General features: G+C 35.9%; 2 protein-coding genes across 3 annotated transcripts; one reads left to right on the top strand and one right to left on the bottom strand.

Annotated features, from left to right (window-relative positions):
* Window positions 1-3,936: 3,936 nt before the first annotated feature.
* Window positions 3,937-12,968, top strand: LOC133879554 (uncharacterized). 2 transcript variants are annotated; one of them, XM_062318165.1, is made up of 11 exons: window positions 3,937-4,071; window positions 4,660-4,731; window positions 4,831-4,985; window positions 5,477-5,764; window positions 5,930-6,059; window positions 7,753-7,860; window positions 7,941-8,043; window positions 8,147-8,272; window positions 9,996-10,189; window positions 10,688-10,817; window positions 12,432-12,968. In XM_062318165.1, exons 2-10 carry the CDS (start codon window positions 4,679-4,681, stop codon window positions 10,779-10,781), a joined length of 1,251 nt encoding a protein of 416 aa, XP_062174149.1. In that variant the 5' UTR covers window positions 3,937-4,071; window positions 4,660-4,678; the 3' UTR covers window positions 10,782-10,817; window positions 12,432-12,968. The 2 variants fall into 2 exon arrangements, with proteins under 2 accessions (XP_062174149.1, XP_062174148.1); XM_062318164.1 differs by having other exon boundaries at window positions 3,938-4,071; window positions 10,688-10,813.
* A 734-nt stretch (window positions 12,969-13,702) lies between these two features.
* Window positions 13,703-18,970, bottom strand: LOC133879260 (F-box protein SKIP5). Its single transcript, XM_062317789.1, has 7 exons — window positions 18,848-18,970; window positions 17,640-17,667; window positions 17,297-17,536; window positions 15,883-16,027; window positions 15,723-15,801; window positions 14,703-14,761; window positions 13,703-14,202 (listed from the first exon to the last, which is right to left on the bottom strand). The coding sequence occupies exons 1-7, from the start codon at window positions 18,968-18,970 to the stop codon at window positions 13,854-13,856; spliced, it is 1,023 nt and encodes a 340-aa protein (XP_062173773.1). The 3' UTR covers window positions 13,703-13,853.
* Between the last annotated feature and the right edge of the window lie 5,969 nt (window positions 18,971-24,939).

The following is a 24,939-nucleotide window of genomic DNA, read 5'->3' as shown; positions in this document are numbered from 1 at the left end:
GGTAATGTATTTTACATGCTTCTTTGCAAAATATACTTTTAATCAAACCTTTATGTAATGTTCAACAAGCAAGCGTCGTCTTGGAAATCATTTTCATTTATAAGACAACACTTCAAGATACGGGAAATCCTTTTTGTCTTAACAAATATCTTCAATAAAAAGAATGGACAAAGTTTTTATTTCAAAGCATGTGATTTCTTCAAACTCAAACTATTAAATTGGATGCATGAGATTTTTACATATATTTGAGCATGTGAGAATATATTTTCTGAAAAATATATTTGAAAATCGCATGCTTTTTTAATACATGTCATTTAATATATATATATATATATATATATTTTTTTTTTTTTTTTTTTTGAATCATATGTCATTCCATATATTGGGTTGAAGAAAATTTGTAAAACCCAATTTAAACGAACCATTTACATTTTGTCAAGTGCAATAGTTAATGCTCCGTTTGTTTCGGTGTAAAATGGTTTTTGTCGTAAAATATTTCAAAGGAAGTTATTTTTCAATAAAATATATTTTTTTTTATATTTTTATTCAATCATATTAATTTATAAAAATCAAATTTTATTCACAACATAAAAAATATTAAAATAATATAATATAATTTATTTTTATTTTTTTATATTTAGCGCATACGGATCTTGGCCAGATGGTCGGATTCGTCTAGAACGGTGGGATCTGTCCAGGATCCTGACCAGATGGCCAGGGATCTGGCCATTTTGGCCAAATTCTAGCTAGTCTGGCCAAAATCTGGCACAGTACCGCTAGAATTCGGCGACGGTAGCTGGACGTCGTCGGATTCCGACATAATTTTTTAGATTCTAACACTGACCGGTGCTGGAATCTAGCTTGTTGGAATTCGGCAATTGTCGACTGTTTGAGCGTAATGGTCGACTACGTCGTTTAAAAAAGAGTTGACTGCGTTTGCCATCTACGGAAAATGGTTTACGCTTTTAAAAAACGTAAATTATTTTCTGAAATTTAAAAGCATTATTGGTCAAACATAAATTATTTTCCGGTTGACCATTATTTTCGCCCTTACAAAACACTGAAAAATGTAAAAATCATTTTTCATAAACCAGTTTATGTCGAAACAAACGGAACTTAAGTCCCAAATTTACGAGGGGAGATTATGCTTGTTACTATGGTAACTCTCACTCTTCAAAAGCCACAATTATCAAAATTCTTAACATGACTTGTATCTGTTATTGATTATTTTCATAACTTGTTTGGAAACAAATTTGTTTTCAGACATATTCATATGCAAATTTAGGATTATGTTATGTAAAAAAATGTTTTACCTTTTTTTTTTTTTTTTTTTTTTTTTTTTTTTTTTATAAATATAGTTTTTGAAATTTAGGATTCATATTTGAGGATTAACTGAAAATTGTGTTGGCACTATCATGAGATTGAAAGTAAGATGAAAGAGACTTTGGAAACTACACTTATAATGCTCTATTTGTTTCGACGTAAAATATTTTTGACAAAATCATTTTTTTTTTAAAAAAAAAGAATTTCTTGAAAATATTTTTCGCCATTTGGCTCTTACGAAAAAAATGACGAGTGGCGTAAAATGGAATTCGGCAAAGTCGCACGGATTCCGGCTGTACTGGATGGATTCCAGTTGTACTGGTCAAATTTTGGCCTGTTTTGCCGGATTTTGGCAATCCGATACTAAAATTTGGGGATTTTCAGTAGTAGAGTTAGGTTACCAACAAACTCCAGTGCCCGGTGATGGCAGATTCCCACAAACGTGCATGCAAGAGTGAAAAGTTTAAATCCAGAAAACGATTTACAGTTTTCAAAACCGTAAATCGTTTTCAAAAAATTAAAGAATATTTTACGGTCAAACTGAAATGATTTCCGAGGACCATTATTTTCACCCCACCAAACACCACAAAATGCCGAAAATATTTTCTAAAAAAAAAATATTTTCAGAACTTTTTAAAAAAGTTTCAGTACTTGACTTTCCAAATTATCTAGTCTTTTCACTTTGCCCCATTCATTAGATTTTTTATTTATTTATTATTTTTTGTAAATTTTAATGAGTTGCAATTAACTCTCCAGATGATAAGTTACACCAATAAACTGCATTCAATATCATTTTTAAGGTAAATGTATAATAAATTATTGAGTAAACACTTTTTTGGGATTAGTCTTTCAATTTTAAAAAATGATTTTAACTGATTAACTTTGTTGTGGATTTGAAATTGGTCATTCCATGTATTTTTTCATCGAATAAAGTAAGGAATAGGATCCTCTCCATTTCATTTAATGACAAATAAAAGGTTGGGATTTAAAGTCATGCATCTAATGGTGTGTATGAAGTCAATATTGACACGTCTTTTAAAAATTTAAATAATGTGAAATCATGTACATCATTAGATGCATAACTTTAAATTCTAACCATAAAATTGATAGTATTCATTTCATTTAAAATAAAGAGGATCCTATTTTGTCAATGCTTGTTAAATAATGTCAGCTTTTTTTGCCACAACATATTAAAATAATAATTATTTATTTTATTAAGTACCAATTACCAAAGAGTTATTTTTATTTTTAAAAAAAAGCTAAAAAAACTAAAAATAAAAAATAAAAAATGAAAAAAGGACCACAGGGGGAGGGGGAAGGGTTTTGCGAGACGCCCCATCCACCCCTTGGACTAGGGCTGGCTGGCAGGTCTCCATATAGAGGTGGAAGGTGGCTTGCGAGCCACCCCATGTGATGGCTGGGGGTGGCCCGTGAGCCCCCTCCTTCTTCCATCCTTCTTCTTTATTTTATTTTTATTTTTTGAGTTTTAGATTTTAAATTTTTAATAAAAAAAATAATAATTATTTTCATATGACATGGTAAAAAATGCTAACTTGGTTTAATAAGTGTCACTTTATTGGACAAAACATATGGAATGACTAATTTCAAATTCATGACATAAGCTAAGCAGTTAAAATAAATTTTTAAAAACTAAGTGAAGTAAGTGATTATAAAATGCGCGTTTAATTGGTTTTTTAGTGTAACTTATTATTATTATTATTTTTTGAGTTAAATATGTTTTTGTCCCCTGAATTTTAATAACTTTATTTTTTGCTCATTGTGATTCATTTCATATCGTTGATGGTATCTCATTTATAGTTAAAGACAGAGATAGCACTTCCATAAAAAAATTGACGGAAATCCACTTTAATACCTCTAAGAAGCTAACACATGTCTTAACGTAATTAAAAATTAAAAAATTAAAATTGAAAATAATAATAACTTAAAAAATAAAAATAAAAGCTTTAAAATATTAAAAAAATTGGAAAAAAATAAAAATAAAAATAGGAGGGATGACTCGAGCCACCCCCATGACCGATTTGAAGGTGACTGAATCATCCCTATGGCCCTTGGGGGTGGTTCAACTATTGAGAGTGATTTGGGCCACCCCGGGCCAAATGGGGGTGCCTCCCCAAGGTTCTTAGGGTGAGTTTCAACCACCCCTATTTTATCTTTGGGGTGGTCGAACCACCCCCAAGGGCATTGAAATCGAGCCACCCCTCATATTTTTTTTGTTTTTTGTTTTTTTTTTGTCAATTTTTTAAAGCTTTTAATTTTTAATTTTTTTTAAATTTTTATCATTTTAAGTTTTTTAAGTTGTAGTTAGGTTAAGATATGTGTCAGCTTCTTAAAGGTGTTGACGTGAACTTCCGTTAATTTTTGGACATAAGCTGAATAGAAGTACTATATCTGTTTTCAGCCATAAACGATGTTATGATACAAAATGAACTAAAAAAAAAAAAAAAAAAATTGTTAAATCACAGGGTCGAACATATTTGACCCTTATTATTTTTTTGAAGAAAGGAAATGACCAATTTAGACAAAGAAAGTTTGGGTCCGGGGCAAGAAACCCATCCGGGAAAATCCGAATGGAGGAACCGTGGCCCCGACGTAAAAGCATCAAAACCCAAACGCAAAAGCTTACCTTTGATGCGAGCATCGAAGCTACCCCACAAACTCTCTCTTGCTCGCTCGCTCTCTCGCATCGGCGGAACCCTCTAGCGCTCACATGCTTCTTCGATCTCAGCTGTAAGCAATTCACATAAATAACATCTCTCTCTAGTTCCATCTAATTTGTTACTATTCACGATTTTTGGTCAGGTTGATGGTATCGTCTGTATTTCTTTTCGTAATTCTTTATTCTGTTTGGTTGCTGAGAAAAAAGATTGAAACGAAAAAAAGCGAAGGAATTTGGCCCTTATTGTCTATACTCGCTTTTATTTTTATTGAACTGAACGAGTTGGAGAAGTTTCATTTCAGTTAGTTTCTTACACTCTGTGTAACCAAACTGAGGAGTAGTGGTGAAATTGTATTTGCTGTATTTTGAGGTGAAATTTGTTTGATATTTGATACTGAAAATTCCAACACTTATTTTGAAGTTTATTGAGGCTGTGCTTTGTTCGGTTCTGTAATTCTCTGTTTGGTTGCTGAGAAAACTGAGGAAATACGAAAGAAAATGGAACTCCTGATCAACCTAACCAGCGAAAGTTTCCTTATGCATAGTTTATTGTATGAAGAAACGCTTAGAATTTGAAATCTTGGTTTATTTTGTTTTTGCTTGCCTTTTTGTAGGAATGAACTGATATTAACTGTGATTGATATATGCAACATTTTTAGGTGAAATTTGGTGATAATCATGCCGGACGTGCAGGTCCTTGTGAATGATTTCCTTAACAACCTTAAAAAACGGTAAAATCTTCAGCACTGTATGTATAGCTGCATAGATGGTATACGAAGGCTATGTTTGTTTCTTATTTACTTTCTTTTTTGGATATTTTGTGGTTCCAGTAAAATTGAGGGCTCGCAGGCCACGGCAAGGCATACGGCTGAATTGCTTCGGTCGGTGATTTCACAGCAGCGAGTGTCCTACACAAACCAGGCTGGAGCTTTGATCGATGCTGTAAGGGCAGTTGGGGAGCAGCTGATTGCTGCAAATCCTGTTGGTATGTGCATGGATAATCTGTTTATTATGACTAGAAATTATGTAGTAGTATATTTTATTGAGGGAACCTCATCAATTAATGAAGATCATGTTATGTAGGGCCTGGAACTTTTCTAGGCTAGCAAAAAGTTTACTATGTGATCAGATCAAGGCATAAAGAAGTTATTAAACTATTCCTTTGAATTTATATGCTATTGCATGTTTTCCTTTTCTTAGAAATAATCTACTTCAATTTATGAATAGCAGTGCTACTTGTTCTTAAAGTTGATGGGTGTAACATGTGATACTATGGTTTTGTATTCTAAAAATGCTTACTTACTCTGGCTCCATATCCTTGCCTGATTCTTCAGTATTGCTGATGGATAATGTACAATCACATGAATAGATTGGTTATCATGAAGAGGATACCTTGAATTTTTTTTGCCCACTTATATGGAGTGTTAAGACTTATCTTTGTTTTCCTATGATAATATGTTATGTACATAATTGCAGAGCTTGCTGTTGGTAATATTGTGAGGCGTGTTTTGCACATTATTAGGGAGGAAGATCTATCTCTCACAACAGCTGCAATTGCTGGTTTGGGCTTAGCAGCTGTTAGTGATGATGACGATGATCCTGAGGGAAATGATCATCCAGTTCTATCAGCTGCTTCTCTTGCTGCTTCTGCAAGAAGCACTTTGCGTCCACCTTCCTTGCAGACCCTTCTCGAGGATGTGCCTGACTCAGCAGCTGTTCCTCACACTTCTTCATCTGGGGGTGATTCTGATGGAAAAAGCAAATGTGAGCTCAGCAGTTTTATTTATTTTATTCAGTTATAATAAGAAATTAGTTCCATGTACTGGTGTCTTGTTTCAATGGAAGTGGTAGTGCTGAATATGGGAGCATCGATTACATAGTAAATTTCAAAATCATGATTTAGTTGTTGATAAATTATTTTGCTTGCAGCTGCTGATAAAAGTTCAAGAACTCGGAAGCTGAAGCATGATGTCATTGAAGCGGTAAATGAACTCATTCAAGATATTATCACTTGCCATGAACAGATTGCTGAGCAAGCAGTAGAGCACATTCATCAAAAGTAATTTTTTCTTTCTTAAACTACTACTATTAAATCTGTTTTGCTTTAGAAAATTATTATTTTCTTTTGGTCAATAAGATCTAGTTCAAATGGCAGCCTTCAAAACTGGCTGGAGGTTGAGATGTAACTTAACAGTAGAAAGAACAAATCCTTTTTTGCTTGGGGATATATCTGTAGAAGCATCATATATTCGCACATAAGCTCAAGATTCTTGGATGGTTTTAAATTTGTTTTAATTTGTTCGTATGATGTTGGGCTGACAATGCTCTTATAGTAATTTTTAATACAAAACCACTGAATATCTGCAATGATGCATTTTCATGCTTGTAGAATTTGTATGCTTCCTCATATTTTGTTGTAGTTTTCCATAGTCTGTGGTGGTTTATATGTTTACTTAGTGGTCTTAGGATTTGGTTTGTAAAGTTTTTAGAACTTATATTTAGGTAGAGAGATGAAAATTGGGAGTTGGCATTTATAAACAAACTTGTGGACAAAGATGGGATGTTAAATATGCAGTTTGACTTGGTCAAAACTGTGGATTTGATCATGAATCCCATAATCCAAACGTGCAGTAAAAGCACTAGCCTTGAATATGATTTGACTTGATTTTAGTGTTTAACTTAAATCATTGGCATTATGGCTCCCTGTTGGGAGTCGACACATATTTCTGTTTATATTGGATTGCATCTGGCGTGCCAAACTAATCCTCTTTGTTAAACTTTTAACCTGCTCTAATTATCTTATCATACATTACCCTTCACAAACAAAGCTCCTCTGGACATGATTTTCATTTTGCAATGATCGTCTCCCCTCTATATTGCTGTATGCGACTTTTAAAACATGATTCCGAACAGCTTACCATTTCTTATATGAGAAAGAAGCAATCCCTTACAGTAATGAGATTGTCATAGATTTGCGATGAGAATAGTGGATTGTTTTCACTCCCTGGACCACATAGTTGCTTGCTGATGCATAATTTTTGTCTAAGTTGTCGATTTATGCAGTGAGTGCAGCAGCTTGTCTCAAGACCCCCAAAGAAAACAAATGTGTTACATTTAGTCATATGCTTGTATTGTGAATCACGTCTAGACTAGCATTTAATTCAATGATGATGTTTCTCTTTATTCGGTTAACAAATTGGTTAATTTAAAACATTTTTTTTAAAAAAAAAAAAATCATATGTGGTTTGCAGCCTGATGTTAGTAGCGTAATCATCATTCTTTGCATCATAAGTTCAACACCTCCCAAATATCAGACAAGTGAGACGTATTAGGGTGTTGGCCTATAAGGAAAAATAGGAGAGTGCCTGCAATCTGTGCAGTAGAAAATGTCCATCCAGGGATTCAAGGTGAATTTGCTTCCAGATCACCATTACAGGGATGTAGAGTGGGTTCGCCTCCCTATGTAGGTAGATTAGGGCACCTAGGTTGGGCGTGTTTTATCTTATCCGGGCTAAATTGCTGTTTGATAATTTGTTATCATTACTTTTATTCTTCCAATACTTGGTATTCCTTAGGTACTTGCAGAGCACTCTTACACCTCTATGAAGTTATGTCTTTTTGTTTTTGTCCTATCAATCTGAAAATATAGTCTTATGAACATCAGCTTGTGCGAAGTTTCATTTTTATGGCTTTAATTTCTAAGTTTTCTTTTTCTTATTTATATAACATTTCTCATCGCATATATTTTGCAGTGAGGTCATATTAACTTTAGGAAGTTCAAGAACAGTATTGGAATTTCTTTATGCAGCAAAAGAGAAAAAGAGATCATTTCGGGTGTTTGTTGCAGAGGGTGCTCCAAGGTTTGTGCAAGGCAAAAGAAATATGTTTAGTTGGTATAATTTTGATTCTCTCTCCAATGACATTTTTTTTTGGCAATTAGGTATCAGGGACATCTTCTTGCAAAGGAATTGGTCACAAGAGGGTTACAAACCACACTGATTACTGATTCTGCAGTTTTTGCCATGATTTCCCGGGTGAACATGGTATATTGATGATCTTGAGCTTTGCTTTTCTATTTCTTTTTTTTCCTCTTTTGGAAACATATTTCCTGGACTGATTCTCGGCTTCATGTTGGAATTTCTAAAGGTTATAGTTGGAGCACATGCTGTCATGGCTAATGGCGGGGTCATAGCACCTGTTGGGTTGAATATGGTTGCACTTGCAGCTCAGAGGCATGCAGTACCTTTTGTTGTACTTGCTGGAACTCACAAGGTAATTTGGTACTATAACAGCTATACTTGCTGTAGAGATTTTAATGAAAGATAAGCAAACCAAGTCTCTTTAAGTACCATTCCTAAATTTCAATGCTCTCTCATGCACTGATGTGAAATTGAGATACTGGTATACTGGTCTCGCCATTTGGATAGGATATAAATGGAATTCACTTTTGTGAAATTTACTTGTTTGAATTAATGTAGAGAGCTTATGCTTGTTAGCTATGTAACTTGAGTATTTAAGTTTTATTTGATATTGTGATTTTGTTTTAAAAAATGAAAATATTTCAAAACCATTTAATCAAGTGTAGTTCCAAAATAGTAATTTTCAAGCCTTTTAGCTGCAAAACTAGTGGGCAGGAACCTTTGATCTTAGTAATGTTTCATGTAACCTGGCATGGAGATTCTTTATGATTATGATATTCCAGTCATTGTTTCATCCAAGAAGGAATATATTATTTTAAGAGTGTAATTTTCGGTCACTGGCAATGACAAGGTACCTGTTGTCACACCAAACAAATCTCCCATAGTCTACCTCCTGAGTTTCATATAGCCTTCTCTATGACATGGGGCTGTACTTTCATGGCTGTGCTTTAAATTTGAACTTGTTTGAGAGCTTATGATGATCAAAACCCTTGTTGATTCTAAAATATGGTTTTACTGCATTATCTAAGAGGATGGCAATAGGATATATAGAAAATCTTCGTGAAGATCCTGAAAAATCACATCCTTGAAAAGATAATGTTTGGAGTATTGCCTCCCTATTGTTATATGACACAGAACAAGTTTACTAATCTTAAGCTTGTAGGTCATCTTGCTTATGAGAGGTGAGAGAAAATAGGAGAAATTAGGAGAATACAATACGTAAAGGATGTGAAGAGAAAAGTTTATGATGAAGAAACTTCTGCAATCATTTTGGTATAGGGGATCTTGTTTATGAACTCTGCACAACTTTCTGTGCTAGCAAAAACCTTTGAAACGAGATGTACCTCCATTGTGATCAAGTAGGAAGAATTTTTTAAGTAGGATTGGAGGAGATAGAAACTTCTTGAACTTACAAACTTTTGACAAATAGAGCAGGCTCTGTAATCAAAGATTACTCAACTAGTTCAAGACCAGACTAGAACTCTCGAAATTCATAAAGATATGACTACTGATGGAGACGTCAAACAATCGTAGTCTTTGATATCACTCAGATCCTTCTGCATGAAATCTAACGTTTCCAAGACAAAGAATACCTAAATTGGTCTCACATTTCCTCTTTCTTGTTAATATCATCTTCATTAATCAACCTGAAAGAAATCATCTCATCTTCAGTTGCTTATTTGTTTATGTAATCAATAATATATGCTGATGTCTATAGAGGGTATTATGAGCTGTTCAACTTTATTTTGCATGTTTTGATCAAACCAGGGATCAGGTTATGCGGGTTTTTAGTAAACAGAGTTGCTAAAAACTGAAATCTAAGTGGCCTAAACATTTAGTATATAATGCAAAATAAGTAGCAAAAATTTGTGATTGCTTTAGTTAACATCTATCTTGCTGTAGTCGATGGGTACAAAAATGCATGTTTTACCTATGAGTTCCAGACATGCTAATTACTAGAAAGTGGAAATATCTTAGACTGCATATCATTTTCTTGAAATTTTGGAGTTATGATATTATTTTAGTTCTGATTATTGCTGTTACTTTTGTGAAATGCTGTTTTGTCAACTTGGCAGTTGTGCCCTCTGTATCCACACAATCCTGAGGTCTTACTGAATGAGCTGAGATCCCCATCAGAGCTGCTGGATTTTGGAGAATTTTCAGATTGCATGGATTTTGGGAATGGCACTTCTTCCCCTCTTCTTCATGTGGTCAATCCAACATTTGATTATGTGCCACCAAAACTCGTTAGCCTTTTCATTACTGACACGTAAGTTCAACTGACTCTAAGGGCTTAACAGGATGAGAGCTTGAAAATGTTATCCTAATGAGCTTCTTAATGCATTATATTCAATGTTTAGCTGATATAAGTTGCTCCATTTTTCCCCAAAAGAAAAGGCAAGAGAGAAATGGAGGCTTTAACAATCTGCATTATCAGTTAATGTAGATTAGAAGACAAATCCAAGGAACTTTGAATCTTTCATAAATTTCATCAAAAGAAATAATTTCCTAGAGTTTTAAAAGTACATATTCTGTAGTTCATCGAAAAGACATTTTCTTCACTCCATTATGGAATTTTTGTTATTTTGCCCTTTTTCTAATTCACAATGTAATTTTTAGCTCGCTTTTGTATGCGTTTAGCCTGGTTTTGAGAATTTTGAACACTATCATACTCATCATTATGTTTCACATTCTTTCTTTCTTCCCTTAATTTTTTTTTTCCCGGTAACTTTTACAACTTCTAAATTACCATTTGCTTCCTTTGCAGAGGAGGGCATAATCCATCATATATGTATCGGCTCATTGCCGATTATTACTCTGCAGATGATTTGGTGGTTCAACGAAGACGTACAGGGAATTGAGCTGAGCTCCCACTATTTTTGTCATATGTTGGGTAAGTAAGTATTTTAATCTTGAATGCTACATCTGTTAGCGGTTATGCCTATATTCTAGTGAATAATTGTTAGTTTACCATATCTTGAAATTGAAAATCCCAGCACAAGAAAAAAGTGAATGCCTATATATATGTTCCATTTAGCACTTATATAGATATCAGTTGTATCAAGTGGCCGATATACATTAAAAGAGCAACTGTGTGCTCATCATAGAATGGGATCTTATTGCATTCAATACTGAAATTAGTGGAGACATTACTCTAAAAGTTGCTTCGAAATTCTATATAAAATTATCATCCTAATTCTATGTTTCAATTTACTTGAACAAAAAAAAAAAAAAAAAAAAAGTGTTTCTGAACGTGATATTAAATACATTGGACCGTTCCATCTGTTCTGGTTTGAGATGGATGTTCTTTCCTGCGAACTCCATTGCTGTGCAGTCAACTTGCAACTGAGTTAATGGCTGAAGGTTGGGTTACTACATTGTGGTGGGGTGGTACCTAGCTTGATAGGGTCATAGATATGCCCTTTTCTGGGATGCCTTCGGTGCAGCCGGTAAGGTTGCCACCACCCTCTTCCTAACCTTTTTTACTCGGCCAAAAAAAAAAGGTGCTACTAGCTCAAGCCCAGATAAGGAATCCAAAACTGCAGTCATTATGTTGGCATTAAATCCTGACAAATTGCTTTGTCATATTGCACATCTTTAGAGAATAAAAATCCTACTTAAGGGGCCAGGCCCAGTGACTAATATTTGATGCCAATGAACCTTTTGCCCCTTATCCAGCCAACTATTATAAAAATGCCACTGGGAACATTCTTTGTGATTTTGCAATTCACATACAATTATCTTTGTGGTGACCAGTTGGACACATTCTTTGTTATTTTGCACTTCACTTTCATTTTTTTTTTTGTACAGAACAACTAGACTATGTTATCTCAAAAAAAGAACTATTTTTATCAAATCACAAATATGCTTGTGATGTTTCCACAAGGTAGCAACTACATTACTAATGAGTACATGGACAGTGTACATCGAGTGCACAAGGTGGGTATCTCATTTTTGGCATTATATATGGACCTTGACAAGATCATATACAATAAAACAGACAAGAAAGTAGACAAAAAAAGGCAATGAGATCCCTCCAAAGAGGCTTCTATCCCCTTCAATTTATAACCGTTCCTTTAGAAACACCTGGAGAATAGGTTAGTAGTTGCCTCCTTTAATCCAATTTATTCCTGGCCGTGGCATGGGGTGATCATGTCCAAATCTGATGTGGCATTGTCTTCCGGTACGAGGTAGAGACAAGTTTTTATTCTTTGCTGCTTCAGCCTAATTGACTCAGTTTTTGATGGCTTCTTGTGGCATTTAGGTCAGCTCATTAATTGAAGTCTGCAGTCTAGAGAGAACACAATTCAGTAAGAAATGTTTTTGAAGATGTGCTTCTTAATCTAACAGAATCTCCACCACTTCATCTAACAAAATGTTCTTTACTTCACATTCATGCGTTGGCACGTTTCTAAGAGTTTCTCATCAACTATTTGCACCTGCTCTCCTCTGCATCACTATTGTCATGATTATTGATGGTTTATTGACAATTTCCCATGTTTATCTTTCAGGTAATTAAGAAAAGTAGCGTGATAAGCAAGTGGGCTAGGAGAAGGTAGAGCATATCTTAAAGCTGGAAGAGACTAGGAAAGTTGCAATTGAGATGTAGTGGAATGAGAAGGAATATGGCATAAAACCAAGAAAAAAAAAAGAAAAAAAGAAAAGAAGAAACGAATAACCTTTTTTCCTGGTCTTGGAGTTGTACTGAGGGAAACAGCTCAACCAATAGAAGATGATTTGTTATTGTGAGTTGGCAAGAGGCTCTGTGCCGAATTTTGTAGCAAAGCCATGGGATACAAATAGACAGTCACCATTGTCGTTTTGGCCATGTTACATTTCACACTAAGGCTTTAGATATTTCTTAAGCAGTGTTCTTGCCTCTTGGTTTCCAACCTACTTTGAGGAAGGTAGGAGTTTTTGGGTAATATATATACAGCGTAGTGAAATATTTACAAATGTGATGTGGGGGTTCAGGAATGCTTTCCTAGTCGAAATCTTCAATATTTTTAAACTTCTTTTATTCATAATAGCAGTTGTAAATTGTTAAACTTTAAAGTTTCCCAGGCCACCAAATTCTGCCAATCTAAAAATTCTAATGACGAAAAAGGAAGAAACAGAGATGGATTAGGTCAAATGATCTTAAACACTGTAGTGATGAAATCAATTAGGGGTGCTCAGCGGGTCGTACAAGCAACGCTCGCCCTGAAGGGATTATAATAGGCGATTTTTTTTTTCCCTCATTGCTTGGACAGAAATGAACATGCAGTTGTAGATATTACTGTCCCACCTACCAACCCATCCATTTAATATGATATTATATTATATAAATATATCCACTATATTTAGTTAAAAAGACATTTTCTCTCTTAAGACCTGAACTCTCTCCTCCACTTTTGCTCTACCTGAGGACACCACCACCAAGATCACTACCCCCTATCCTTCCTCTTCCCATCCTCTTTCTCCCCTTTTCCCTCCTTCCTCCTTTTCCTTTCTCCTTCGTCCGGCAGCCACCTCCCCAGCTCCCCTTGTCGTCCATCGTTGCCACCTTCCACCCCCCTCCTCCCTCCGATCTGGCCTCCCTTCCCCCATAGGCTCACATGTTAAACAGACGAGGACCTAAAAAAAATACCCATCCGCTAAAGGCAGATACAGCCATCTCCCGCCTCCTGTGGACAGGCAGACAGTTATTATGGGGGTGGATACAGGGCAGGAGTAGCCCTAGTAGGGCTGGAATCTTCCCATCAGGGCCGTGCTCAGCCCCAAATACAATTATCAGGTAAAGTGAGGAAAAGTGAGAACTGGTGACACCAAGGAAGTTTCTGAGAGAAACCTTCGAAACTACGAAATTACAATCAATTGAAGGCTAAAAATAAATATTACACACGTTTAAATATTTGAATAATGTCACGGGCAACTCAGGATGATAATGGTCATCACTGATGCTCTACATCAAACCAGAACAAGAGAGACGTCCGTGCATAAATGACCCGTACTCGCTGCAATTCCAGGTCTCCACTAGTCGAAACGGCCTTGGCGCCACCTTCAATGCGTGTTTGAGAAACAAAAACGCCATCACTATGGCCCTTCAATGAGGAAGGGAACTGCTGACTACCAGTGGCTGTACTCACAATCGGGCAAGACAGATAGTCCAGGGGGTTTGACTCACATTGAAGAATGCATCCATCTATTGTTAGCCTTCCCTTCCTATGAAGCAAGCAGCAACCAAGCTCTGCCTTCACTGTTAGGTTCGCCAGTTTGCAGGTGGACAGGAACTCCAATGCACTGTTCAAACAAAATGAACAGCACATACCACAATTTGTTGCTCATCATGAGTGTACAGAGTAATGATTTTCATCAGGAGTAATTTCCAGACTGCTGGATAAATTAAGAGGGCAGCTACTAACACATACTATTTGTGAATTGATTTTTTTTTTTTTTTTTATAAGCAATTTTATTAAAAGGGCATGCAACCCAAGTACACATGGAGAATATAAAAGAAAACACTCAACAAAGTCAAGAACAAGAAAAGAGAGTACAAAAGTCTACTAAGTTAGAGATATTGAGAAAGGCGGTTGCAAAGATCCATTCAAAGAAAGATTTAAGAAAACAAGGATTTGTGAATCCATGCCAAGGCATGAGGCAAAAATGCATTTTCTATTGAGTTCTCGATGGCTGCCATCCAGCAGTATGGAGGTGGCCCCTCAAAATATTGCAGAGAGAAAACTTGCAAAAAACCGCCACATGACAGCATAATATAAAACATAAATGTAAATTTTGCAAACCTGTCTGAACCTCGAGAACAAATGAGTGTTGTCTCATCAGGAAGCTCACCTCCACCAATCTGAACAAAGTAGGTTTAAATTGAAAATGGCAAAAAATGGGAAGAATTTCTACAATATAAGTTTATTCTTCTTTCTCATTGAATAATATCAGCAAGAGAGTTGAAAATCCCTGGTTTAAAAATAGTCATTTTACTATAAGGGTGCTAACATGTGACCAGAAAAGCACCAAAGTAAAATTGTCTGTTCCCATGAGAGAGCTGGAAGCAATTTTGTAGCTTCTACAATGCTGGTTCAAATGTATCCCATTTCTCACAATGCGTGGTGTTCATGGAAATTAATTCCTAGCCACAAACATTATTCGAACACACCCAAAAAGTTGAGGTAAGCCTATAATGAAATCAAGCTATAGGATTCCCACGAGCAATATCAGCTAGAATTTGAAATCAAATTTAACACAGTCCACACATCGATGCAAGCTTGGCTAAAAACCAGCCACGTCGCCTATGTGAAAATAGTTCGCAATGGGTGAGGTTGCTTTAGTACTAAGTGAGATGGTTAACTTGTTAGGTGAAAGAAAGAAAGATACAACCTACAGAAGGCTGCCAATGATGCCGTGGGTTTGGGTCAAAGGCTGCTCCTAACCCAACACTAAAAATTGAACAAGTTTCCTATAATCCAAGACAACCCTCACGGCCTCACCAAGTATATCTTAATGCACATAGAAAGAAAATGTAAAACATCGAAGACTAAGAAATAATTTCTTACAAATGCCATATTTTTCAAGGCAATACCCATAATGATGTCTAACAAAAGGATCAATATAAAATCTTCTTATTTCCAAAAATCAAATTAAACGTTGACAACATTCACATCCAATGATGTACACCATATACCCATTAACCAGTCAAGTGGGACACTAAAACACCTACATAATTTCTAATCTAATGGTATACATGCACTTGTGCAACTGTGCATGATACTTAAGTAACCTTTCCAGTAAGAAATGAACTTCGAATATACCAGGCAAAGTGGTTTTTTTATTTGAATATTAGACGCATGATGAATCCCTCCTGCTGCAATTAAAATGGTGTCGCCAGGCCTGCAGGGGAAAAAAGTTATCAAGTTCTAATCCAGCTACCTGGCCCAAGAATGACATATAGGCAGATGAAACTTTACACACCTTGCGGCAGTGACGGCTGTCTCAATGTTGGGGAAAACTGCAGGCTCAGATAAATCTTTGACTGATCGGTCTACTCGCAGCCACAAGCGAGGGTGACATGCCAGGTAACACCATCTGTGGCAAACGAGGGCGGTGTTATACCGATCTGCAAACTCAATAACAATTTGTGACAGAAAAATCGTACAAAATTGTGTTATACATACATTGACATGAAGTCTACTAGGTGAATAAGATTCAGTTCTAGTATAACTAAAATATTCAAACCTCCATCTCATTATCTTAGACTTAGACTTGTCAAAATCACACTGAACTCAGAAAGCTTTATAGTGTAATTCAAGAATGTTAACCATCAAAAAAGAAAAAAGAACATTAACAAAAAAGTCGTACATTCAAAGTGATTGACCTAGTTTCTACCTCCCCTGGGTTCATCTTCCATCAGAAGAACTGCGAAATAACCAGGTTCTTCATACACTAGGAAAATCGTCATTCTTTGATGATTTCAGAAACTTGTCTTATATAAGGTTATCTAAACTATTTATTTCATTGGTAATGATTAAGAAAATAACATGGCAGCTTAGATTGTTAATTACACAATACATGTAACCATTGGAACCACAGAACATGGCATGCCAGTATCATCTAATTTTTTAATTCTAATTCGCTTATTTTTTTTTAAAAAAATCTTTAACATAAGGATAATACACCTGGATACATATATATTGCAAATTCCGCGTAAATCTCAGTTTTGGGGGTCGATAGTAGTGTTGTAGACTCCCTGGCTCCTCCCTTGCAATCTTTTTGCGATTATAGTCGCTTATAATCTTTCTACAATTATCTTGGATCGTCTCTCTCATAGGTTGAGGTAGGTAGGGTGCAAGCCAAGTCCAAACATTTTAAAGCACATTTATTGCCGAACATAAAGGACTCATAATCTGCATTATGAAATCCAGAAAGCAAAAAAAAAAAAAAAAAACACCCATTTCTTTGAACTCATACAAATCAAAATCTACACCAAGATATCAACAACATGAACTGCAATCAGACTCGTAAAGCTTGTAACTTTACGAAGTTTTACATGCCTTTTAGCTCCATATCTTCTCGAATTTTATATCACTATATTCCAGATCAACAGAAAGTGAATTGGGCAAATAGCTAATTTCATTTATTTTTAGATGAATGCTTAATTCCATTGAAGAAAACTCAAACATACAGACCATCATACTCGGCAAAACTACACCCAAAATGAATGAAAATAAACCACCCAACAAGAAAAAAGTGATCTTTAATGAAATTAACGGTTGGGTTTTACTCTTAAACTACAACAATTTAACACACACTCTGAATTGAATGAACTAGAAAAAAAAAAAAAAAAAAAAAAAAAAAAAAAAACGAGAGAGAAATTAAAAAGGAGTACCTGGAATTGGAGAAAGGAAACTAAAGATGTGCATAAGACAGCCATCATCAAGATTGTTTATTGGACATAACGAAGCTGATGTTAAGCTCTCTTTTTTTCGCCTCCATTTTCTCGCGTTTTCTTCCTCTTGTTTTTCTATCTTCACCTCCATCTCCACGGCACTCTCTCTCTCTCTCTCTCTCCGTGAATTTTTGGAAGATTGATTAATGAGTTTTGACTGTGACCAAATGTAACCGACAACTACTTCCCCTCATGGATTTGATGCTCCGATTACATATTTGCTTATGTACTTTGGACAGGGTTCTGACAAGCCCAATGCTTCACAAGTAATCCAGGCCCAAACTCAGTGGAGAAGTTTGCCAAACCTTCAACTAAAATAAATAAATAAATATATCAGTTAAAACAAAAACGGAGAAAATTGTTTTAATTTCCAAAAAGAGCTCCATACCATTACCAGAGGTGAACAGAGTGAGTGGACAGCCCTCATATCCCCCATAGGGCAAAGAAGTACGGGCCCATGTGCGTGGGTAATAGTTCGGGCGGGCACGTGCGCGGGGGAGTATGTGAGCGGGTAATAGTCCAGGCAGGCACGTGCATATTAAGTACGTTCGCGTACTCGCGCACGATGATTCATCTTTTTTTAACGTTTTTTGCATAGTAATATAATCTATTGTGAAGGTCTCAAACTCAAGGTTTTATTACAGGAAAATGCCATTTCCATTCACTTGTAGGTTTTTATGGAACACCAATTTTCTATTAAATTGAAATATGTCAATATTCTTACAAGAGATGAGCAAGAAAAAGATACCAAACACATATCTTTTTAATATAATTAACAAAACATGTGATTTTATATGCATACAAAAATCACAAGCGACGAAAACAAATATAAACTTAATAGATTAAGTCTAAGGAATTTAATCTAATAGAATTTAGAGGAAAATTTTATTTGGTCACTAATAAGGTACAAGAATAACCCATGCGGTAATTAATGAGGTACAAGACTACAAGTTTACTTGGAAAAAACAAATATTCATACTTTGTTGCATTATATATAGTTGAAAATTGTTTGTTAAATATGTAAAGAAATGTTATTTAATTGAGATGAAAATGACAATTAAAATTAACATTAATTTTTCATTTGTTTTTTCCTTTTACAAGTCTTTGTTGATTCAAAGACTGCTATATGACTCAAATGGCATGATGATTAAAATTAATACTTACTAATTTTCTTTTTTCTTTTACAAGCTCTTATTGATATAAAAATTGTTATATATCTGGAATGATGTGATAGTAAAAATCAATTATTGATTTTTTAAATTACAAGCTCTTAGAGCATCTCTAGTAGGAGAGTTATTTTAACTAAAATCCTCTTTTTTCTTTTTTTTTTCCCTCCAGCAGAATAGTTATTGTAATTTTTTTCTTAACTTCATAAACGGTGAATAGGCACTATTGCCTATTCACCGTTCATTTATTTACTTTTTTTTTTTTTTTTTTTTTTTATTAATATTTTCTCTCCCTCTCTCCCTCTCTCCCTCTCTACCGCCTCACCGCCCTGCACCTATCTTCCATCTCCTTCAGCTTCCCACTCCCAATCTTCACCATGAATTCCCTCACAAACCTTGTCCCCGTCCTCTTCCCCAACCCTGAAGAACCTGGAAACCCCATCTCCATTGTCGTCTCCAACGCTGCCCTCAAACACGAATAACCCCCCCAAATCTTCTTGGAGAGCTTGAAGGACTTGCGCTCGTGGGGCTTGGGGGTTTTTGAGCTTGCAGGGAGTTGAGGGTGGCTCAGCTGCAATGGGGGTTGGAGATGGAGACGGAAACAAGAGAGAGAGAGAGAGAGAGAAACAATAAAAAGAGATTGAAAAATAATATTTTAGAAAAATAAAAAGTAGAATAAAGAATATTGTTGGAGTGTTATTAAGAAAATGAGTAGCTAAAGTAGGTATATGTAGTTTTTGAATAGCTAATTTAACTTTAACTTTATCCAAAGCTAGACTACCATACAATTGAGATAACGTGACAAAAATTAACCCTTTTAATTTTCTTTTATAAACTGATCTTTACTGCAAATAATCTTACTTATATAACAGTTAACAGTTACCGTCAAACCTCCAAAGTTGAGAAGGGCACTATTAATGTTTGGTGTAGTATTTGGAATCTTCAAGTTCCAAACCTGATTAAAATGTTTTTGTGGCATGCTTGCAATGATATCCTCCCCACTAGAAAGAATCTCCTTAAAAGAAGGGTGATTGATGATGACAAATGTCCTGGTGTAATCTAGAAGAGGAAACTACAGCCCATGTTATTTGGTTCTGTCCGGCAGCAAAAGATGTGTGGAATGCAGGCCATTCGATTTTCCATAAATGTGCTTTTGTTGAACATTCTTTTCTGGAAATTTTTCAATAAAGTTTGGGCCGTTTTAGCAGGGATGAGATGGACTATTTTGCAGCTATTGCTAGGCGGATTTGGCAAAGGCGTAATGAGATGCTCTTTGAGGGTGTTGTTGATCATCCAAATAAGTCTTATACAAATGCTGTTGCTGTGGTGGATGACTTCAAACGCTGTCTCAAAGGTGATGAAGAGGCACATCAGCCCCTGGAGGTTGAGGTTCGGGGCCCCCCTTGCTGGATGAAACCTCCAGAAGGTACTATCAAAGTTAACTTCGATGCGGCTATCAATAAGAACTCAGGTTTGTTGGGGTTGGGTGTGATTGCTAGGGACTGCATGGGGTACTTGCTGGGAGCAAAAAGATTGTCCAAACACATGCTTATTGATGCCCATTCTGCAGAGTTAATGGCAGCCTCATATGCTGTCTCTTTTTGCCTGGAAGTTGGTTTTTTTCATGTGATCTTTGAAGGAGACGCTTTGAATGTCATTAGGGAGGTGAACTCTAATCCTCCTTATATATCTAAAAGTGGCCATTTTATTGAAGGAATCAAACAGGAGGTGCTTAATCTCAACTCCTATTCTTTTGTTCATGTGTCTAGAGCTTTAAATGAGGCAGCCCATACACTTGCAAAATCTGCAGCTATCAGCTTCTGTGATGATGTTTGGCTAGAAGAGGTTCCTCTATGTATTGTTGATATTGTCTCTAGGGAACATAGATCTTCTTAGGTTCTGTTGTCGCTGTTCTTTGGGATCTCTTTCTGTCAATTGTGTTAGCCAGTTTTGTTGGCTCTGGTTTTAGGGGGTTTTTCACCTCCCTTTTCTGTACTGGCCGTTGGCCTCTTTTAGTTAATATCAGTAGCAGATGCTACATGTTCGAAAAAAAGAAGAAGAAGCAATTTACTAGTATACTAAATATCATTAGTCAAATAAAAAAAGTGTACTACCCATTAATGTACCCATTCCAGCTTTCTCTCTTCCACGTCCCTCCAGACTATTCCTACAGGACGGGGATAACGTTTTGCAGAATCAGGACTATAAGCGAATAGAGCTATTCGTGAACATGTTTGGATTCAGATCGGATTATTTCGGCTCATGATCTGTTCGTTTATTAAACGAATAAAGCTTGAACATAAAATTCAGGCTTGTATAAATTTAGGCTTGGCTCGTATAATCTTGACTAAATTCGTATAGGCTCGTATAACTTTATTTTTATTATTTTTAATTTTGTAACGAGAACATGTTAAGTATTTTGAAAAAAAAAGAAAAAAAAAAGGGTTCTTGGTAATGTAATATATATAAGTTGAATTATTGTAATTGTGTTGTATGAACGTGCTTGTTAAAATGCATCAGAGTTACAAGTGTGGGATGTATTGCTTGCCTCTGCATCGTGATACTTGGGCTATAAACAATCAGTTGATGATTTTTCATCCAACCCCATCTCATGATTCTCATGCATTCGAGGCGGCTCAAGATTTCAGAGAAGAAACCAATTCCCGATTCATTGCTTTCTATCAAGAAAACCATGGCATCGCTGTTTGAGCTGCTGGCGTCTAGCAAATTGCTGAACTTTGCTCGCCGAGAGGGACTTCGTAAGAAGCTGGACAAGTGGAAGAAAACGTTGTTAATAATTCAGAAATGCTTGATGATGCGGAGGAGAAGCAAGATAATGACTCTGCTTTCCCATTATGGAACATGACAACAAGCAAATTGTCAACTGGATTTCGCTTAATTCAAAGGAATATACAGTACTGCTATGGTTCTTCCTGCCCTTGAAGCAGTGTTTTCTGCTGAATATTTCCATACTAGTGTGGACCATCATTTACAGAAGATGGAATTTAAAGGGCATGGCTGAATCGGCTGAATGTCTATCACAACTAAAATTTGACCCAATATCAATAATGGGTTGTAAACAAGAAAATGCAAGTCATTACTATGAGGGCTGAATTTGAATTGGCTAGGTCTGGGGGAATAACCTAAATTCAACCTGTTTGTACCCAGAGATTTTACCAACCCTGCTTCATCAGTCTTGACACAACATTGAGCTCAACTCACAAAGAGTTGATCATCAAGCTTATTTACTTATCTAAATGAGCAGTGCTCACACTTAATTTGCTTTCCTACTAAAAATTTAAGCTTGTACACAGTACACCATGATGATAACTTGATAGCCTCTTGATAAGTTTGCATCAATTCGTTCAAGCTCATATTCTTGTCCAAAATCTGCTTGATGAGTTCATTCAATTTGCGACCTTGAATGGAGGGTTGCGGTATTGCTTTCTATAGTGGCAATACCACGACATGCTTATATACTTAAACTTTTAAGATGGAAATATGTATATGTACTTAAACTTTTATAGAGGAAGTCTTACTAATTGATGTGAAGCTTATTCATCGGAGAACATGTATATATCTTTTATTTGGTTTAATACTTCATTGTCAATATGTATGCTACTTTCAGCTAAAAAAATTCAACTCTATTTTTAACACCATGTCATGGCTTGTTTTGCCTTCAGATTACTGCCTTGTTGGTCAATATTACGGAGCACGTTTTGGAGCCAAAGCTTGAGATACTGAATACTGACGAAAAGAAAGGGTAAGGCACATCAGAATTCTATACTTGTGCATGAATTTATGAGGTACTTCTTTGTGAGGGAAAGGTAGGACAGGAATTAAAGATTCTGCAGTAAACGGATGACGTTCTGTTTTGTTTCATAAATGTAGAATCGTGCTAAGTCCAATGCTGACTGCTGCTTGGGTGTTGATTAAAAGGCAAGATTGAGCCTATCTTTTCGTCGAGGACTTAAAAAATTATTTTTCCTTTTGCACTATTCATAAAAGTGCATTTTATCTTCATGGCGAATAGCATTTTTAGTAGCCTCACCAAAATAGTTATTTTGATGAGCCAATTTGATGAAAACACTAAAAAATCACTTCTAGCAACCTCACAAATTTAACTAAAAAGTTTTGGTGAATAAAAATACTCACCAATTTTGATGAGTACTATTCACTTACCAAACCATTAAAAAACTATAAAAATTATCATTTCTCTTTTTTCTTTTTCTTTTGTTTCTCATTTCTCCCTCACACGAATCACAACACTTTAACCAAAATAGTGAGGCTGATGGGGAAACTTTAAAACAGTGGCTCATCAGAATAGAAAAAAGTAATTTTTAACTATTTTAGTGAGTAAAATTTGATGAAGCTACTAGGAATGCTCTAACACACCTAATAACTTTGAAAAATGCTAGGGGTACTTAAAGTTTTACCAAGAGAATCTTACAAACTGACATGAAATCTGATGTGGCATCTCTCTTAATTGACAAACTCATTTAAAGCTCCCTATGTCATCATTCTCTTCTTTTTTTGTAAAAAAAATAAAAAATAAAAATAAAAATAAAAAAATTAGCTGCCTTTGTTCTTTCTCGGTTTCTCCAACGCACACAGGCTTTTCCTTCATCTTCCTGAAAAATCTGTCCATCTTCTTGCTTCATCTTCATGTTCATCTTCCTTAAAAAAAAAAAAAAAAATTTCTGCCTTCGTTCTTTCAAACCGATGCACCACGTCAGTGGAATTTGAAACACATAGCTAATGCCCCCAGTATTTATCCAAGAATCACAAACAAGCTGTACACTTGGACCACCATACACACTGATCAAGGTTTTGTAAGGTGGAGGTCAATTGAACATAAAGAAGAACAAAATTTATTTATTTTTTTTGAAATTAAATTGGAACTCAATTCAGTAGAAACTTGAACTCAATCCAACAAACAGATTACAACTCAGCCTTTGGCTACACCACATGCCAAATCAAACAACAAAAACACCAGCCAAAAACAAGTCAAACGGCAAAACAACTCAGAAATACACATCAAATCAGAATCTAGATACACCAAAAGAAACCAACAGCTAGAAACAGAGCATGTAGCAGCAGCAAATCTGCAGAAAAATTTGTGTGCGTTCATGCATTAAAACTGCAACAATAATGCAAATCCTGAATATGTAACATCATCAGGAACACACCCGAAACTGGGCATCTTCTCAAACCACTCCACAACCCTATTTTGGACAAAACAAATCCTAGCTAGCACAGGTACTCAAAGTCGAAAACGTAACATTATCAAGTTTAACCCCTCTCTCAAGCATTTCATCAAGCAGCTTCTCTGCTCTATCCATATCCCTACACTTTCTAAGCACCTTCAAAGTGGAGAGGAAAGAGAGCAAATTTGTGGAGAGCAAATTTGTGTTTGGGGTTTGCAAATTCGTGGAGAGCAAATTTGTGCGGCTGAGGAGATCTCTCTTAGATCGTGCGGATGAGGAGATGGCGCTTCTTCACCTCATTCCCTCGTCTTCCTCTTCAGTCCCCTTTAAACCCAAGCTCTGTATTGATCTCTTAGAGACGCAGTTCTTTGCGAAGAAAACGTAGCTCCCTACTTCGGTGCTTGGCCTCGTCACTCTCTGAGAAGCACCACATGCATCCACCCAAGTCGAACGACGGGGAAGAGGATCTGGAGGCGTTGGCGAGGGGCACATGCTCTCGAACCGGCTTTGTGGGAAGTCGGGGAAGGAGGCACAGTACGGCTGAGGAGGCACAGTGCGTTGGAGATGGACAGACTTTTCAGGAAGATGAAGGAAAAGCCTGCGTGCGTTGGAGAAACCTAGAAAGAACAAATGCAGCTAATTTTTTTTTTTTTTAAAAAAAAAGAGAATGATGATGTGGGGAGCTTTAAATGAGTTTGTCAATTAAGAGAGATGTCACATCAGATTCCATGTCAGTTTGTAAGATTCTCTTGGTAAAACTTTAAGTACCCCTAGCATTTTTCTAACTTTAAATAAATGACTGATCAAATTATTGCACACTTAAGTTACTTATTCATAATCTTTTCCAGTTCCTCGGATGCTAGAAATTGATGCAATTGCACAACACTATGGGCTGGAGAAGGGACAAATTGTGAAACTCATTCACACCGGTGGAATTGTTCATTCTTATGAAACTTACCGCTGTGTTATGTAACACTTATTCCAGAAACATTTTCTTGGTACCTCTAGACAAAAAGACACGTTGGATTAGTCGGGAGAAGAACCTTTGGATGCAAGAGATTAATATGAGGTGATCGCTGTTGCTACTGCTATGATTATGGTGGAGGCACGAATCTCATGATTCCTATTGTAATGAACACGTGTCGGCTTCTTATTAAGTGTGATGTGACTGACTAACAGAATCTGTTAACTTGGTGGATGAAAAACATGT

The sequence above is a fragment of the Alnus glutinosa genome, chromosome 10, assembly GCF_958979055.1.
Source record: "Alnus glutinosa chromosome 10, dhAlnGlut1.1, whole genome shotgun sequence".
In the NCBI taxonomy this organism is placed as follows: Eukaryota; Viridiplantae; Streptophyta; class Magnoliopsida; order Fagales; family Betulaceae; genus Alnus; species Alnus glutinosa.
This window is presented reverse-complemented; position numbering and strand designations above follow the sequence as displayed.